At 57.2% G+C, this 16820-nt stretch overlaps 5 protein-coding genes across 5 annotated transcripts; 3 read left to right on the top strand and 2 right to left on the bottom strand.

The window, feature by feature from the left end:
* Positions 1-1134: 1134 nt before the first annotated feature.
* Positions 1135-3656, top strand: K437DRAFT_256098 (putative alcohol dehydrogenase). Its single transcript, XM_013388232.1, has 6 exons — positions 1135-1502; positions 1623-2072; positions 2152-2515; positions 2601-2861; positions 2980-3310; positions 3416-3656. Exons 1-6 carry the CDS (start codon positions 1472-1474, stop codon positions 3506-3508), a joined length of 1530 nt encoding a protein of 509 aa, XP_013243686.1. The 5' UTR covers positions 1135-1471; the 3' UTR covers positions 3509-3656.
* A 56-nt stretch (positions 3657-3712) lies between these two features.
* On the bottom strand, positions 3713-5661 carry K437DRAFT_256096 (uncharacterized protein). The gene is made up of 8 exons (XM_013388231.1): positions 5335-5661; positions 4892-5242; positions 4792-4802; positions 4664-4712; positions 4490-4596; positions 4374-4403; positions 3859-4281; positions 3713-3770 (listed from the first exon to the last, which is right to left on the bottom strand). Exons 1-8 carry the CDS (start codon positions 5607-5609, stop codon positions 3745-3747), a joined length of 1272 nt encoding a protein of 423 aa, XP_013243685.1. The 5' UTR covers positions 5610-5661; the 3' UTR covers positions 3713-3744.
* Positions 5662-6129: 468 nt separating this feature from the next.
* On the top strand, positions 6130-8681 carry K437DRAFT_256095 (Creatinase/aminopeptidase). Its single transcript, XM_013388230.1, has 3 exons — positions 6130-7754; positions 7844-8400; positions 8471-8681. Exons 1-3 carry the CDS (start codon positions 6400-6402, stop codon positions 8611-8613), a joined length of 2055 nt encoding a protein of 684 aa, XP_013243684.1. The 5' UTR covers positions 6130-6399; the 3' UTR covers positions 8614-8681.
* Positions 8624-12426, bottom strand: K437DRAFT_105001 (uncharacterized protein). Its single transcript, XM_013388229.1, has 2 exons — positions 10053-12426; positions 8624-9987 (listed from the first exon to the last, which is right to left on the bottom strand). The coding sequence occupies exons 1-2, from the start codon at positions 12315-12317 to the stop codon at positions 8752-8754; spliced, it is 3501 nt and encodes a 1166-aa protein (XP_013243683.1). The 5' UTR covers positions 12318-12426; the 3' UTR covers positions 8624-8751.
* Positions 12427-15111: 2685 nt separating this feature from the next.
* Positions 15112-16477, top strand: K437DRAFT_256091 (uncharacterized protein). The gene is made up of 3 exons (XM_013388228.1): positions 15112-15566; positions 15661-16088; positions 16197-16477. Exons 1-3 carry the CDS (start codon positions 15197-15199, stop codon positions 16350-16352), a joined length of 954 nt encoding a protein of 317 aa, XP_013243682.1. The 5' UTR covers positions 15112-15196; the 3' UTR covers positions 16353-16477.
* Positions 16478-16820: the final 343 nt, after the last annotated feature.

Here is a 16820-nt window from a genome sequence, read left to right as displayed (position 1 = left end):
GTCCCTCCACGCGCGCAGACCGCGTTCTCGTCGAGCGCACAAATGGCCCGCCGTGCCGCCAGGGTCCCCATCAAAATGCTCCTCCTGTGCAACGTATCCGAAACCGTTCAGAAGATAAGAGACCGGAACGAAGACAATGGGCCGCCATTTACCGTCCCGACGTGCGCAATCAGCTCGGAAGGGTCTTCAAGGGAATCGACGAGCGCGGAGCCGCATTGCAGCAGACACTTTCTTTTGAGTTGCCAGCTTCGACTTGAGGAGTGGTGGAGAGTACCAGCAGATGTGATGTACGCACGCCACATTAGCAGATAAAGCGTTAGATCCTGCAGGCGCTTGTCCACGCCCTGGTGCAGGGGCAGGAGCACGCGATGCACGGATGCAGAACACCACCGGTCAGCCTTCGATTAGCACAGGCGCGTCCTTCGCCGGTATTCATATGTTTACATACAAGCAGACCTCTGTCATGAACGGTGGTAATGTGCGCAGTGCGTCAGGACCCAGGGCATCTGCAAGTCCGTAGGAGTTTAGCTGTGAACCTCGTGGTGGAAACGTTCATACGTCATTCCATCCGCATAGAATCGGAATGCGTGGTTTTGGAGTCCGAACCCTGATATGAGAAGTCGGAGTTTTTTATGGAATTGGAAAAGATACCGTCGTCGGAACATCTGGTCAGAGGATGGGGAGCTGGAAAGTCGGTTTCCGAGGCTCAGTCTTCCAGAGTCGCTCCTTCAGCGCGGGGGAGGGGAAGACGCGTATGACACACTGGCAAAGCGATAGGAGAAGAGTTGGTCAGTGTCTGCATCTCGAAATTCTGTTGCGGTTACCCTTCCATAATATGTATCGGCTGTAAAGGCGCAGAGAAAAGATGCGACAAATATGTGAACGGCGAGTGATATGATGTGAGGAACTGAAGGTGGGCAAGGTTTACGGTCTGCAGCCTACCTCGCGGGCTGGGGTCCGTACTGGCTGTGCGCGAGCCAGCGCGCAGTCGATGCTTGGGTTCCTCCTCCGGTGGGGGCGACGTAGCTGGCCTGTGAACCAAGTCATTGTACGATGCCCTAATCCATTTATGCCAGATCTTGATCGGGAACATCCAGGAATTGTTGGGTGACCTTTATATGCAGAACGCATGTACTGCGTACGAGCTCAGAGTTGGCTGGGCGCGCCCACCCGCACGCGGGGGGGGGGCGGCAATAACGGAAGGGTTCTTTCTTTTGAAAAAAGAAAGAAAGTCTCTCCCCCTCCCGTCGTCATCCGTTGCGGCAGACTGTGGGGAAAGGATGCTTACGTCCCTCCTCTCTCCACCTCCAGCCTCGATGTTAGACGACCAGCGGGGAAGCAAGCAAGTTTCCTCCTTACCCCGGATCCCTTCAGGTGCCTCGATCATCTTTCAGAATTCCAGACGGCGCCACTTTGATTGAAGGACTTGCCCTTGTGACCATTGCGCACCACCACATTTCCTTTGCCCAACATGTCCAAAGCAGCCACTCGCTCCTCCATCTGTAAGTGCCAAGCGACACACGGTCAATCGAATTCACATCAAATGCCGACTGACTGACGACCTCGCTCGCTCTCTGCATGCATCACACGCCTTCCCTTTTGGAACTTCTGACTACGTGTAGTTAATGTGATGCGCCATGCTCATAACCCCGCCTGCCCCTGTCACGGCTGCGCCTCCATGCGCAACCCAGCGAACGTTGCTGCGATCGCGCGCGCGGGCCTCAACATGATCGGCAAGCACAATGTCTCCCCAAGCGCCGGCAGGCACTACGCCACTCCGGTGGACCATACGTTGCAAAAGGAGTACGCGTTCGAGCTAGCCGCGAGCAATATCCGCTACGGCGAGGGTGTCACGCAGGAGGTCGGCATGGACTTCAAAAACCTCGGCGCGACCAAAGTTGGCGTCTTCACCGACTCAACCGTGCGAAATCTGACGCCAATGAAGCAGGCAATTGAATCGCTCGAGCGCGCTGCTGTCAGGTATGAGATTTACGACAAGGTCCGCGTGGAGCCAAACGACCTTTCCTGGTATGAGGCGATCGACTATGCACGCAAGGAAGATTTCAGCCATTGTGAGTAACTTCCATTCCCATCCTTTTCCCTAGAGATTCCGGCGGCGATGGAATTCATCTTCGCTTTGCTGGTCTGCAGTCCTCGCCGTTGGAGGTGGCAGCGTGATGGACACGTGCAAGGTGGCCAACCTGTTTACGTGCTACCCGCAAGCCGACCTGCTCGACTTTATCAACGCGCCGATCGGCAAAGGCCAGCCGATTGACAAGGTGCTTCGGCCTTTAATCGCCGTGCCGACCACCGCCGGTACCGGGTCCGAAACGACCGGAACGGCCATCACCGACATCGCTAGCTTGCAGGCGAAAACGGGCATCGCCAGCCGCGCGCTTCGGCCGCTTCTCGGGATTGTTGACCCGCTCAACACCGAGACGTGCCCCACTGCGGTGCACATCAGCGCTGGTCTCGACGTACTCGGTCACAGCCTCGAGTCGTACACTGCTTTGCCGTGCGTGATGATGAGGCACACATTCCAAATCGAGTTATGTCGCTGACGCAATGTCAATCACTCGCCCTGCCTCTCTCTCCTGCAGATACAACGAACGTGTACCGCGCCCATCAAACCCGATCCTGCGCCCCTCGTACCAAGGCTCGAATCCCATCTCAGACGTCTTCTCGCTCTGGGCGCTGAAGCAGGTAGTCAAGTACTTGCCACGCATCGCTAAGGACCGCACCGACGTCGAGGCGCGCGGGCAGATGCTCCTCGCGGCCACGTTTGCCGGTATCGGGTTCGGAAATGCCGGCGTACATCTTTGCCACGGGATGAGCTACCCAATCTCCGGGTTGAATAAGAAGTGCGTTTCGCCGTGGCTCGGCGTTTGCGTTCCCTTCTTCATTGTTGTTTTCCTCACAGCGCGCTCTCACTGTTCTTGTTCTCCATTTTCTCTTCATCTCCTTCGCTTCGGCGCACAGATTCGCCAAGTACCAACACCCTGGCTACGAAGTCACACACCCCATCGTCCCACACGGGATCAGCGTCGCTCTGACAATCCCCGCCGTGTTCGAGTTCACCGCGCCGTCGAGCCCGGACCGGCACCGGGAGATCGCAGCGATCTTCAAAGGCCACGACGCCATCAGCGAGGACAGCGCCGTGCAGCGCCTGCCGGACAGCGAGGTGGGCAAGGTCGTGTACGACCGCCTCGCCGAGTTCCTTGCGCGCCTCGGCGTCCCGCGCGGGCTGGCAGAGATTGGGTACAAGAGCGAACACATCCCGGATCTCGTACAGGGCACGTTGCCGCAAAAGGTGAGCATCCGCGCCGCGTCGCCACTGGGCACTTGCTTCCCGATGCGAGTGGCGACGCTTGCTGGTAGTCGCCAGCACTGACTCGTACATGTCATCCCTCTGCAGAGAGTCACCGTCTTGGCGCCGGGAATCGCACAAGCACCGGACGATGGCGCCGAGCACATTTCGCGAATTCTCGAGAAGTCCATGTCGTACTGAGCAGGGCGCCTCGTCGTGTCGTCAGCCCGATATGTGGCAGGCAGCATCATCTCCCGAAAGGTTCTCGCCTACCCCATTGTGTATTGTAGTCTCTGCTAGCATCCTTTGGACAAGCAACAGATCAAGCAATGTCAACGTTCAAAAGCGAGGTAGCTGCAAACCTTAGTGGCTGGCAGCGAGCAGCAGCACGCGTGCAGCCGCGTGTTCCATTTGCACGAATGAGATGTTCGCAAGCTTCAAATTACAAACAAAAGGTTCAGATCTGCCAATAGAAGGAGTGCATTGTCAGATCGTTTCCCCGGCCGTAGCAAAGCAAAGCTATTGTGCCTTGACTGAGCGGACGCACTCACCCAACGGATGCGAACTGCTCATTTGAGGTTTCTGCGAGTACTTGGCTGCGAGCTCGTCTCGGGTGCAGTTGAGCAGCTGGAGGTACGTAAGCTGCGGGTAGGTTGTGAGCACTTTGATGAACGCCCAGCTCATGGCGCCGGTCGCCTTGTGCGCCTCGACGGTGTCGGCGGAGGTCTGGCTGTCCTTGCACCCGGAGAGCATGACGACGTCTGCGCCAGACGACTTGGTCTGCTTGGTGATATCCTCGGCCGAGTTGGTGTTGCGCGCCGTATTGAAGGTCGAGAAGAGGCCCTTGGCCATCCCCATCACGTCGCCGCGTGCGTATTCCATCGCAGCACCGAGGATACCCTTGCCGACGTCGGTGAACACGTTCGGCTCCTTGATCTTGCCGCTCGTCGCGTATACATAAGGCAGGTCCAGCGCTGTTCCGACGAACAAGAACCGAGATCAAGCGTCAGCCATGTCCACGCTTCGACAATCAGGGGCAGAGCGTCATGTCAAGCTTGCTTCTCACCTGTTCCAGAGTGACAGCTATCGAAGAGGGCTAAGCGCAAGGGGGGGGGGCAGCAAGGCAGTAGGAGTGTCAGCATCGCCGACTCCAAATGCCTCTCGCTACTGACAGATACTCACCGGTCAGACGGCACCCAATGGGCAATGGTCGCACAAGCAGCTCGTGCAGCTCGTCGTCCTCCATCTGTCCTACTTGCTCATAGTCAAGAGGGATAATCGTCTCGTTCCTGCACATCGAAAGGGAATCAGCATGAGGTTGCGATGTGGCGCCTTGCGCGGTTCAAGGACGCTCACATTCCATCCGCCTCATCGCCTTGCGTCGCTTTCGCCTGGCCGCCGTGCCCTAGGCAGACCCGAGGCAGGTAGGAGAAAGTCAGCCTGAATGCGTGCGCTCCTCACACTTGCGTCTGTCCCTAACATACCAGAGTAGTGGCTGACGTAGGGTAAGTGAACCAAGAAATGTCAGCGGGCAAGCAGCGGCGGGCAAGCGAAGAGGGTCGCACGCGATGCACGTGCACTCACAAGAATAGTGCGTCGCCCGGCTGTGCGCCTCGGACGAGCCACTGCATCGCGGCGGTCATGTTTGCCCTCGTGGGGATGGAGCGCGGATCCTGCTCGCGATCTGAAAGTATGACCATGTCCTCGGGCTTGTACCCGGCGCGCTGTATGATGAACTGCTTCATGTTATCAACGTCGTTCCAGCATCCTCGCAGCGCCGAGCTGGTGCCGACATAGTTGATGCCGATCAGAAGCGCTTTCCGCTTTCCATTCATGGCAGAGTACTCGTAGTGCATGCCATTGTCCATCGTCATGTTCGTCGGACGTTCGTACCTCACCGGGCCGTTTTGGTACTCGGACGGACCGACGGGGCCTCTGCGCGATGGCAGAACAGGGAGGGAAGAGGCTCGAGAGGGATGAGCGACTTCATCCGGTCTCAAGCGTGGACATTCTGGGAGCAAACTCACTCGGGACGGCCGTACCCCATCGGCGGGCCTCCAGAGAACATATGCTGGGGCGGGCCAGCAGCAAAGCCTCCTCCGAGGCCATTACTGGGGCCGCCACTGGGCGGGGGGTAGTACTGCCCAGGAGGCGGGCCGTAGCCGCCATACGCTTGCGGTGGTGGTGGCCCATATCCGCCGCCGCCATACTGTTGCTGAGGAGGGGAGCCGCCGTAGCCGCCTCCATAGCTTCCGCCTCCGGGGTGATGACCGTGATGGTAACCTTGGCCCGGGTAGGACATCTCGGCGGGTGCTTAGATGCGAATCGCTGTTCTAGGTCTCGAGGGGCTCGCGAGACAGGATGCTATCCAGTGTGTGCTTGCTACTGGATCCAAAAATACGCGAGGGGCCTTGACCAGGTTGTAGGGGGGCTTCGGTGTTTGACCGAGTGTATGATAGCTAGATTTTACATGCACGTGTACGGGTGCCCTGACTCGTGTGAATCTAGCTATTCGCGCTGCCGGTGTAAGAGTGTCTCCCCTCCTGTGCCCATCCGTCCACTTCTCCCCGCAGTCGCATCAAACGACTTTACTCGGTTATGGCTGTCGACTCGCCTCTCTCTCTCTCTCTCTCTCTCTCTTGCCGGCGGGGTGGATGGTGGTCCGTGCAGCACCGCAGGCGGCAGGCAGAGAGCGGAACGCCGGGTCGTCACGCGCTGCCCTTGTTGCAGTGCGCGTGTACGAATGATACCAGTCAACAAACAGCGCGCTTAGGTTTACTCCACAGTTGCCTAGGACAGATAAGCTAAAAGAGTGTACCAACCTGGCGATTCATGTGCATAGCAGGCTCGATGGGCGTAGCTGTTGCAGGCCATGTGGATTGTGTATTGCGTTCAGTGATACGTACCAGATACACAGCCTTGTACCTGCTCACGCGTGTCGCTTCACGGCATAAAGACCAAGGGCACGCCGTGTTGCGTGGCGCAATTTCATCCAGCTCCCATCTGTTTTCTGATCTCCCCTATCCATCACAGCGCCCGTCTCGGCAGGTCCCTTCTCATCTGCAACACACTGAATACTGGAACCGCCCAGGATGTCCTGCTTCTCGTTTCTTCGCCGCTTGTCTAAGCTGGACGTGGCGTCTGACGCCTCATCCATGCAGAGTGCCTCGACGCTCGTCGGCCACGTCGATGACGCCAGGCAAGATGAGAAGGCGTCTGCTGTACGCCCTTGTGGCGATGCACGCGGCCGCTTTGCCCCGACACCGACGACGAAGCAGCTCAGCGTGCTGCGCGATGAGATGCACAAGGAGGGCGGCCTGGCATGGTACATTGTCTCCAGCGATGACGAGCATGCGTCCGAGTACACCGCGCCGCCCGATCAGCGCCGCGCCTTCATCACCGGCTTCACCGCCTCAGCTGGCACGGCGATCGTCGGCACGGACGAGGCACACGCCTTTGCGGACGGCAGGTACTGGGTGCAGGCCGAGCAGCAGCTTGACTGCAACTGGACCCTGCACAAGGTCGGCATGAGCGGCACGGACAACTGGGATGCCTTCCTCCTCAAGGCCGTCAAGCCCGGCGATAAGGTCGGCTTCGACGCCAAGACCATCTCATACAAGCCTGCCAAAGCGCTCATCGCGGCGCTGAAGCAGGCCGGTGCGGAGGTCAGCCTGCCGACGCGCAACCTTGTTGACGCAGCCTGGCCCGATCGGCCAGAGCCCAAACTTGTGCCTGTCCACGAGCACCCGCTCAAGTTCAGCGGCAAGCACGCCAGCGAAAAGCTCGCTGATCTGCACAAATGGAACCAGGCGCAGCCGGCCGCGGACCAGCGTGGCATCACCTACTTGATCTCCGCGCTGGACGAGGTCGCATGGACACTCAACCTGCGCGGCGATGCCATCCCAAACAACCCCGTCTTCCCCGCTTATCTCACGATCACTTCTCTACCTGGTGAGCAGCATCCGTTCACAACGCTCTACATCTCCTCCGACCTTGTCCCGCATGGAAGCGATGTGTACCACTACATCAGTTCCCTCGGCGTACGCATCCTCGAGCACGACGCCATCTGGAGCTCCCTTTCAGCAAGCACTTCCGCCACCACCACCACCATCTCCATCAGCGCCATCGGTGACAACATACTGGTCGCGACGGAAAAAGTCAGCTGGGCCATTGTCGAAGCCTTTGCAGGCGGCGAGGAGAACATGTGCGTTCTCGGCCCGCAGTCACCCAGCGCGATGGCCAAGGCGGTCAAGAACGACGTCGAGATCCAGGGTTTCCGCAATGCATACCTGCGCGACGGAGCCGCTTGGTGTATTTGGGCTGCGCACCTCGATCACGATATTCGCTGCCGCGGCAAGCAGGTCGACGAGTGGACCGCCGCCGTCAGGCTCGACAAAGAGAGGCAGCCGCTTAAGTACTATGCTGGTGAATCGTACGAGCCGATCAGGTGAGCTGTCGGTTCAGTCCGGAATGGGTTTCATGCGGTATGAAATGTGCAACGTGTTTACTTATCTAGCTTTCCTCGATCCCTTTCAGCGCAACGGGCCAGAATGCCGCACTGCCGCACTACGAGACACCCGCGACCGGTTCGGATGTCATCAATACCACCACGCCGTACCTATGTGACTACGGCGCGCAATACCTGGACGGCACGATCGACACGACACGCACCGTATTTTTTGGGCAGCGGCCGTCGAAGGAGCATACGCGCGCCTTTACGCGCGTCCTGCAGGGCCACATTGCCATCGACCGCGCTGTCTTTCCCGCGGGTAGCACGGGCGCGATGCTCGACGTGCTCGCACGCAAGGCGCTCTGGCAGGACGGCATGAACTACTCGCATGGTACCGGACACGGCATCGGCGCCTACCTCGGCGTCCACGAGGGTCCGCATGGCTTCTCCACCAGCTCCGGTGGCAGCAAGGTCCCCGTTGCTTTGCAGCCGGGTATGATGCTCAGCAACGAGCCTGGCTTCTACGAAGAAGGCCACTACGGTATCCGCACGGAGAGCATCATCTGCGTTAAGGAGGTCGACACGAGGCGCAACTTTGGAGGGACAAAGTGGTACGGCTTCGAGAGGATCACGCAGGTGCCGAGTGAGTACTGCCAATCTCCTGGAATCGCCGCATATCTGAAGACTGAATGTCATTTGATTTGCGTGCACAGTCGATCGCCGTCTAGTCGACTTTAGCCTGCTGTCGAAAGACGAAGTCGGCTGGCTGCACAAACACAACGAAGACGTCAAGCGTAATGTGCTGCCCCTTATCAAGCACGACAGACTCGCCACTCGCTGGCTCAGCAGGCAATGAATGTAGTATCGCTGCTCACTTTCTTTTTTTTAAGCGTTGTGCAATGGCAATCAACGTGTAGGTTACAGCTGGGCTTTCAGATAAAGCTGATGTGTCGCAACCATGTCTACTGCGTAGGAGATTATTATGTATAGGACGCTAGATCATGAGCGTCTCTACCGGCTGCTCGTCCAAGTCATCGATGAGTCCAGCAGGCGGTGCGATGCCTCCGAACAGGGGAGAGTACAGAGGCGCACGGATCGCACTCGACGGGGGCAGGGACGTAGGCGGGGCTCGCGCGGACACCGCAGAGGGATCTAGGCCCGTAGGGTTGCCCTTATCGCTCTGGTCATTGCTGCCGTTGTCATTGGCCTCCAGGCCCGGAAGTGAAAGGTTCAATGTCTGCTTGCCCTTGTCCGCCGAAGGAGACCGTGATCGATTGGCCAGCGGGCTGCGCGGCACTTCCCGACCAGTGGCGCCAGGTGAAATTGCGGACAGGCTGAGTGGCGATGGCGCAGAGACCGCAAATTGTGGCATGGTCCCCGTGAACACACCAGGCGAGGCCGGCACGGATGCGCTGCGATGCTGTTGAAGGCTCGGCGAATTTGACCGCTCGAAAGCGGAGGTCGGAGCTTCGCCTGCCTGCAGTGCTATGCGCAGAGCAGTCTTCCGCGCTTTCTTCTCGCGCTTTTCTCTCCGTGTGATCTTGCGACACCCATCCGACTGTAGATCGAACGGCGGCACTTCGGCGAGCGCGGTCGCCTGTAAAGACCCCGATGAAAGGCCATGTGAGTTTCCTTCGAATTGTGGCTGGGCATCGCTCTGAGGGAAGAGGACTGGGCTGATCGCCAAGATGCCATTTGCTGGTCCTGTGAGCGAGGTGGGTGTGAGCATTGCGTCCATCCCCGCGCGGTCAGTACCCAGCCGAGCGCGTTCGGCAGCACGGCCGCGAAAGGGAGAAGAGTCTGTTCTCTGTCGCGGGCCTCGATCCAAGCCTTTTCGCAGCTCGCGAGCAAAGCGTGAGTTGCCGAATTGCATAGACGATGCACTTTCCTGCGGTTGCTGCTGCTGCTGCTGTTGCCCGTCACGGAAACTTTGCATGGGGACTTTGTTCCATCGCGCAAAAGCGTTCACGTTGAATCCGAGCTGCCTCTTGCGCCCCTTCTTGTCTGCATCTTCGTTACTTTCGATATCAGGTGACGCAGCGCCTGGACCGGGGCGCCACAGCATCGAGGCATCGACCACATCGTCCAGATCGACCAGCTGAATATCTTCACCATTGTCCTCCGGCGTAGACATGTATCCCTGTGCGCTTTCCGCCTCGACAAGTGGTCGCCCGATGATGTCGTCGATAGAGAAACGGCGCTGGCGTTTTTGCGACGGATCCAAGCCGGCCTGCGAGGTGAGGAAATTCTCGATCAGTATTAAGTGTGGCGACAGTAGTATCTGAATGCGCTCACATCTCTTCCCCTCTTTCGCTTCCCTTGCAAACCGAGTCCCTTGTTGCGCACACGATTGTGCAACGAGAACGGCGAAGGAACCGGCCGCTGGCCATCGATGACAGCACGATGTTTGGCATTGGACGAAGGCACGAAGCTCCCCATGAGTGGCTTGGCTACAGGCGTCGCCGGGGCAATGCATGCCGTCACCACTTCCTTTGCCAGCCCTGAGCTTGAGCCAGCCGCATCCCTCTGCCCCTCTGTAGCTGCAGCTACAGCCGTCGCGTGTGCAGCTTGTTGCAGTGCATCCTGTAATGCCTTCTGGCCGTTGGATGCAGAAGCGACGGAATCCTTCGCGTCGTTAGCAGACACTTGCATCTCTTCAGGCAGAGTGATGGGCGCCGAGTCGGATGCGACATCCGATATCGACAAGGTACCGCTGTCAGCTCGGCTGTGGCTTGAGCTTGCCAGCTTCGCAGCCGTAGCCGCGGATGCATGAGTGCCCTTGGACGTCGTGTTGAAATTTGCAGGAGACAGCTTGCGACTCTTGAGGGCAAGCGCTCGGCGCCTGCGCGATTGGCGCCCGCCATGCGGCTCGATGGAGCCGACGAGCAATCTGCTGAATTGCAGATCATCCTCTGGCAGCTCGTCCGTAGTCTCGCCGTCGTCTTCGGTTTCCTCTACGTCTCGTGCACGCCTCTTACCGAGCGCTTTAGCGCTAGGATCAGCTCCATGATTGCCGCCTCCACTCATAACGGCATCAGCGCCGGGACCCAGAGCGGCAAGCAACCCCTCGTCAATGTCGCTCCAATACTCGTACGGGTCATCCTCGTCCGATTCCGTCTCCTCTTCTCCACCGATGTACTCGAACTCTCCATCGCTGCCAAAGACCGCCTCCCCGTTCCCGGCCCGTGCATAAATCAGCCGGCCGTCCAGGTCTTCAATGACGAGCAATGGCATCTCGGCGCATCGTCTCGCCTCCTCGGCGGCCAGCGCGCGCGCCGCAACATTCTCGGCGCTGTTGAATTGATCATCATCATCTGGCGTGTCCCGGTTACCGACGCCACCATGGATGGCATGGGCCGTGTTGGCATCTGCGCCTGCCAGCAAGCCCTCGACAAGACCGGTGAGGGAGGAATCTGGATTGGCGCTTCCATCAAGGTTTGCGCGGCCAAAGACCAGCGGCTCTCCGGCTAGAATGGCCGCTTCGAGTGCGCTGAGATTCGAGTCCGTGTCGTCGTCAGTCGTAAGCGCATCGAGGTCACTCTCATTGTCTGAATCTGTACCCTCGCTGTCGGTCCCTGCGCCTGATTCAGAGTCTGAACCGGAAGAGCTGGACGCCTCGCCGTTGAAGAAATCGGTGAAGGAGGGCTCTGAGTCGGTGTGAAAGTCTGTTTGCTGCTCAAAAAGCACGTCGCCATATCCCAGACTACTGAGTCCGAGAGCACGAAGGGTGGACGGTGAGACGGAAGTAGGCTGTCCACGTAGACTATCGGTGTTACGCTCTGCATCCTCAACCTGGCTGAAGTGTCGACTGCTCGCATCGCCATCGCCATCGCCGCCGCTGTCGGTGTCGTCTCCTGTATAGAGATGCCTGCAGAAGCGGCGCTTATCGGCTGACCTGCGCTTCTTTCGCTGTTGGCGAGCTTCCTCGTCTGCGATGATGCGCGCCTCCTCCTCGGCTAGGATGCCGTCGGAGTCGCTATCCGAGTTGTCCTCTTTCCCCAGGAGGCCAGCTGCACGCTGAGCGTTGGCATACGCGTGGGCGTGCAGCTCTTCCTGAGAGTCGCTGTCTGCGTCGTCTTGGCTGAGCTCGTTTTGACTTTCGGAGCCGAGTAGCGAGTCGCCGTCACCGGCCTCGTTGATCGCCAAGCGGATCGCCTCGTCCTCGTCATCATCGTCGCTTCCTTCCTCATCACTCGAATCGGAGGCTGTACTTGCATGGAACTTTGATCTCCGCTTCCTTGGGCTCTTCTCCGTAGCTTTCTTCTTACCTTTGCGGGTTGACGAGGATGGCTGAAGAGCTGCATCGTCTTCATCAGATGACAGCTCGCTGGACGAGTCTTTATAATGTGATGATTTTTGTTGTTTCGTAGGACTACCCAGTTGGCGCGTCCCGGTAATAGCAACTTCATCTTCATCATCGCCAGTCTCCGTTTGACTGTCCTCCGACACTACGACGGGCTTGGAGCTTGTCGATCCTGGATGAGACGAACTGGCGTTGAAAGAGCTGCCTTGGCCGTAGAAAGTGGCTGTTGCCCGTGAATTGAAAGTGTTGCGAGGCATGCTAGTCTTATACCTAGATGCTCCAATAAGATACTTGCAGTGTCTATCTGCACGATGCTCAGTCTACCGCCCGAAATGTCGGAGGTGTCTTCGGTTAATATTAGATACTCCGGTGATTGGTGGAGACGGTGAAGCAGAACAAGAGTACCACCGCCTTCCAGGTGTTTCGAGGAGACTCGATACCACTCTGAGCGCCGATCGAACGATGGCACAGCTTTCTCAGATATGATTCCGAGGGATCATCGTGCCTACTGCTGAATGTCTGTGAGGTCTGGTGTGAGATGTTGCTGGCTGATTGACCTCGTGCAGCGCATTCAATGGAAGAATCGAGCTGGACGGCTGTTTCCGCGTGGCAAGCAGGGCAATTTTCGGCAACATACGCTGTCTAAACAGGAAGGTGGATGAGGTGCTTTTCTCCCTTACAAATGCAATAGATATCGACAGCATGAATGTGATCGTCGACATCATCCCCACGACGACCCGTGGTGGGCAAGATTTGCCAGCTCTAGACTGTAGCAGGATCCGTGTGCTGGAATTCCCGCTTCCTCCTCTCACGGCGGCCCCAGTCAGAGTGTCCACCGGATCTCCTTCGTCTTGGTTGCCAAAAATATTCTATGTAGCTTGCATGCGAGGCAGCGCACCAGCGACCAGAGAGAGCAGCTGCCACACTACCAACGCACATGGGTAGTTCATCGCGTGTCATCGAAAACGTCGCCAAGGGGGAAAAAAATTGTGTGCACTTACGTAATGTTCATCCACTTTGTAAGCGGATGCAACTATGTACGATTGTCCCACATCCCAGCGGTCCCATCCTGCCGGCCCCCCCTTACGACATTTTGACGGCAGCGACCAGGCACGGACTTATTTTGGCCCTTTCTCCTGACTTCTCTACTAAGGGTAAAAATGTTGCATGTTATCCTCATCAAACGTATGAGCCGAGAAAGACGCGTCCCGCGTCCCGTGGGAGTTCGATCAGCTATCAGGCACTGTAGCTGTGCCCCCTTCAAGCAGATGTGGGCAGCGCATGTTCTGAACGAATACAATTAATTAGATTTACACGATTGAGGGGGCAACCCTGGAGTTTTTGACAGCGAAAACTGCACCAAATGTTTCAGAATCACATGATGTGGACGGCTGGCTATACATGCGCTCCACCTCACGCGAAGCTAGGAGATGGCCGAGCTGGAGGTCCGAGCAGGTGGCGCATGGAAGATGGCAGGTGATCGGTCAATGCTGACTACACCATTGGATAGCGTTCAAAGAGCGCTATTGATTCATCCAGCGCTTTGACGCATTTTCATGAACATTGGATCCGCTTCAAGGACTCCCAAAACGTTCGGTAAGAAAGCGGCGCCATCCTAGAAGTTGGGCCTCCAGGGCCATTGTGAGCCGATTCGCGGGAAAAAGGTTATCCCTAGACATATGACCTACGCGGGCGGCATCAACCACCACCATCAAGGCCAGGCTTCACTCGGATCGCAAGCATTACACTCAGTTACGAAACATTTGCAATCGTTCACAACGGGCCCTGAAAAGCTTTCGCTTTAGGAAGGCTCTGATGGCAAGCTGGTTGCGTTTGGGTATAGATCACGCCTTGCCCCCTGTTTTTATACCGTCTTGGCCTCAGTTTGCGCGGCATCCGTCCAGCCGGTTCAGCTTCTTCTGAAGCACTACGGCGTATGCTTCACAGGTGATTCGCATGCGCTCGTATTATTCATTCTCATCCCATTTCCTCTACAACTTCTCCCTATCGTACCCATTATCAACAACGCATATTTATCTGTCAATTCTTCGCGACCAATGACGTCTTCCAATGCCCTCTCCCAAATGCCCCTTGAGTGGGATCGACTTGATTTAGGGCCAAGGGCGCTAGTGCGCTGCCAGCCCCTTCAGCAAAGTAGAACTGAGCATCTGCCCGGTTGCTTGGCATGTGCGGATAGCATGCTGGTGATGTCAGATTTTGTTCGCCGCCAGGACTCGATCATGGCCCAATTGGAAGCAATTGGAGAGGTAAGCTTCCTCGCGGGGAGCCCATCCGACATCCGTTTTGCATCAACAGTCAGCTGCCCGTCGTCGCCAGGGGCGGCTGTCGAAGCGTTCGGCCGCAGCGGCATGTATAGCAAACACAGAACGGGTTCAACTTTCACCAATCAGCATCCATTTTTGACATGCACAGCACATTTTTTGTTTCGCCATGGCTGTGAGAAAGCAGTACAGTGGAAAGGACGGTATGCGGTACGGCCGCACTGAGGGCGGGACCTTAATGCAAATCTGCCAGTTGTCTTCTCTCCTATATGGTGTCTGTCCTCGCCACGCGCCTGACGCCGCTAGCCCGCCATGCACCATGTTATAGATAGGGCTATTGCGCTTCGGCCCTGTTCCTGCTAACTGTCCTCACTACTTTTGAGGATATCAGGTCGAGAGAAGGAGGTTGAATTTCGAAGCAATAAGTTGGAAAAGTTATTATTGTATCCACAAAGAAAGAATAGAAAAGAAACGCTTCCTCTTGTAAACAAGGAGAGTGTGAAGTTGGCATCAGATGCCTATTCCCTTGCTTCGTGTCACTTGCTATTTTTGTGTAAATGCTGTTGCTCGTTTGCACTGTTCGAAGCTGAATGTTACACCACCAGATTCCGCACCGCCCACTAAGTGCCAACAAAGGGCAGCCTGGTTAAAAGTAGGGTTCGTGCTCGACGAGGGAAAAAGGGCTTTGGTTCATCCAACCAACATTCTTCCTGTCGCCATCGTCCACGTTGTAACATGAAATACAGCAGTCTCCGTCGCTACGGCCAAGAAAGTACAGGCTCTGATACCTCTCAACAGCCTGGTTGATCCTGCGAGTAGCTGCGATCGATCGACAGAGTAGGAGTGGAAACGTAATGGCGGCTTCTACGACCACCCTGCGGCAGCTGGCCGCCCGCGGCGGTAGCAACAGCGGTATCGCCGCCTGCTCGCTGTGCCTTGCTTCCTCCTCGAGAGCATCTGCGCCTGCTTCCTCCCCCTCATCGCCGTTACTTGCCTCGTCTCCGTCTTCTCTTTTCTCTGGACGGCGCACACCATTCTCGACATCCTCTATCGCGCATGCCAAGCCGCGAAGGGCACGGCAATCCGATGACCCTCTCGCGCTCAAGAACATGGGCAAATTCCAATTCGATGATGTCCCTGTGCTCGGACATGAAGCCCTTAAATACAACAGGGAGATGCTCAAGTATGCGCGGGTGGGGGAGTGGGAGGTACCAAAGCTGAAGGGTGCGTGAGGCTGCAATGACAGCGGGTTTGCTCTGCGCGTGATTCCGCTTGCCTGACACCTACTGCCTGCCTCCGGCTTTTCAACTACAATAAGAGTTCACAAAGCCGTACACTCCGCCAAGCGAGTCTTCCATCCTGCGCTTTCGCTTCCAGCACTATCAAGGCGAGCCGCATCCTGTCGCGCGCAAGGTCGTTCTCGACGTCTCCATTCCGTCCCTGTTCGCATCAGGTGCCTTGCAGAGCAAGCAGGCGCGCCGCAAGTTCTTGCTCCTCGCCGGCGAACGGTGGGACCCGACGAAGGATGTGCGCGTTGTTCAGCTCGGGGACAAGAGCATCGGCGAAGAACAGCAGCGGCGGGCAGCAGATGGGCGACAGCACGAGAAGTACCCCTTGGCGGACGAGGAGGAGGTTCTAGAGAGGGGACAGGGCTCACTCAAAATCAGCTGCGAGACATTCCCGAACGAGCGGCAGAACATGAAGTGGTGCAGTGATGTGCTTGACAAAATGATTTTTCACGCCAACGTGAGTTCCGGCCGACCTGCGTTCAACCCCCTTAGCGCTTTCTTTCGATCTGGATGCTTGAAGACTGAACTCGTCATGCCCTGGTCTCTCTCTTACGCATGCGCTCAGCGCGAGCCATTCTTCGCGAACGTACCGCTCTATTCGCGCTCCGAAGAGATGCGAGAGCACAAACGCAAGGGTTTTGCGCGGCGCCGTGCGGCCAGCATCCGCGATTTCCCGCAAGAATGGCTGAACACAAGTCCTCCTGCTTCCTCGGAAGGGTGATGCTCAACCGTAGATGCCGTATGCACTGGTGCCGCATTGCACCGGCTCCCGCATGTCATGTATGCAAAATGCAGCGTTTCGTGTCCTTGCGACAGTACCGGTCATGAACAACCATTCCCTTTTTGGCGTTTCAGCTTTGTCCTTCTGCCGGACGGAAGCACAGCACATGCTGCACCTTCTGCCTGCCCTGCTGAGAGGGGTTACTTTCTGCTAACACGCATCAATGTTTTTGTAGTCCCTCAGTATATAAAAGCGAGCTCAGCTGGCGCTATTAGCACTTCAGTGGTGCTGTTCACCTAGTCACATATGGCAGGCGCATACTTCTTTCGTTGTATCCCACAGTGGAAGCAACTGTCACTGCGGATTGAAGTGGATCGCAAGATCGCATAGCGCGCACCATTGGTGCCAGCCTGTCTACTCGCAGACTCTTTCTCTCTGACTCCAAGAAGCATCCTATGCATAATCGCA

This window comes from Tilletiaria anomala (assembly GCF_000711695.1).
Source record: "Tilletiaria anomala UBC 951 chromosome Unknown K437scaffold_33, whole genome shotgun sequence".
Taxonomy (NCBI): Eukaryota; Fungi; Basidiomycota; class Exobasidiomycetes; order Georgefischeriales; family Tilletiariaceae; genus Tilletiaria; species Tilletiaria anomala.
This window is presented reverse-complemented; position numbering and strand designations above follow the sequence as displayed.

Bases quoted from the DNA above. Each gene is read 5' to 3' on its own strand.
- K437DRAFT_256098 (XM_013388232.1), top strand. From the start codon at position 1,472: ATGTCCAAAGCAGCCACTCGCTCCTCCATCT. The intron at 1,503-1,622 runs GTAAGTGCCAAG...GACTACGTGTAG, and splicing joins AGCCACTCGCTCCTCCATCT to TTAATGTGATGCGCCATGCT. The intron at 2,516-2,600 runs GTGCGTGATGAT...TCTCTCCTGCAG, and splicing joins GAGTCGTACACTGCTTTGCC to ATACAACGAACGTGTACCGC.
- K437DRAFT_256096 (XM_013388231.1), bottom strand. From the start codon at position 5,609: ATGTCCTACCCGGGCCAAGGTTACCATCACGGTCATCACCCCGGAGGC. The intron at 4,282-4,373 runs GTGAGAAGCAAG...TCGTCGGAACAG, and splicing joins TAGCTGTCACTCTGGAACAG to CGCTGGACCTGCCTTATGTA. The intron at 3,771-3,858 runs GTGAGTGCGTCC...TTCTATTGGCAG, and splicing joins GAGCAGTTCGCATCCGTTGG to ATCTGAACCTTTTGTTTGTA.
- K437DRAFT_256095 (XM_013388230.1), top strand. From the start codon at position 6,400: ATGTCCTGCTTCTCGTTTCTTCGCCGCTTGTCTAAGCTGGACGTGGCG. The intron at 7,755-7,843 runs GTGAGCTGTCGG...GATCCCTTTCAG, and splicing joins GAATCGTACGAGCCGATCAG to CGCAACGGGCCAGAATGCCG. The intron at 8,401-8,470 runs GTGAGTACTGCC...TTGCGTGCACAG, and splicing joins GAGGATCACGCAGGTGCCGA to TCGATCGCCGTCTAGTCGAC.
- K437DRAFT_105001 (XM_013388229.1), bottom strand. From the start codon at position 12,317: ATGCCTCGCAACACTTTCAATTCACGGGCAACAGCCACTTTCTACGGC. The intron at 9,988-10,052 runs GTGAGCGCATTC...CTCACCTCGCAG, and splicing joins AGCGAAAGAGGGGAAGAGAT to GCCGGCTTGGATCCGTCGCA.
- K437DRAFT_256091 (XM_013388228.1), top strand. From the start codon at position 15,197: ATGGCGGCTTCTACGACCACCCTGCGGCAGCTGGCCGCCCGCGGCGGT. The intron at 15,567-15,660 runs GTGCGTGAGGCT...AACTACAATAAG, and splicing joins GGAGGTACCAAAGCTGAAGG to AGTTCACAAAGCCGTACACT. The intron at 16,089-16,196 runs GTGAGTTCCGGC...GCATGCGCTCAG, and splicing joins AAATGATTTTTCACGCCAAC to CGCGAGCCATTCTTCGCGAA.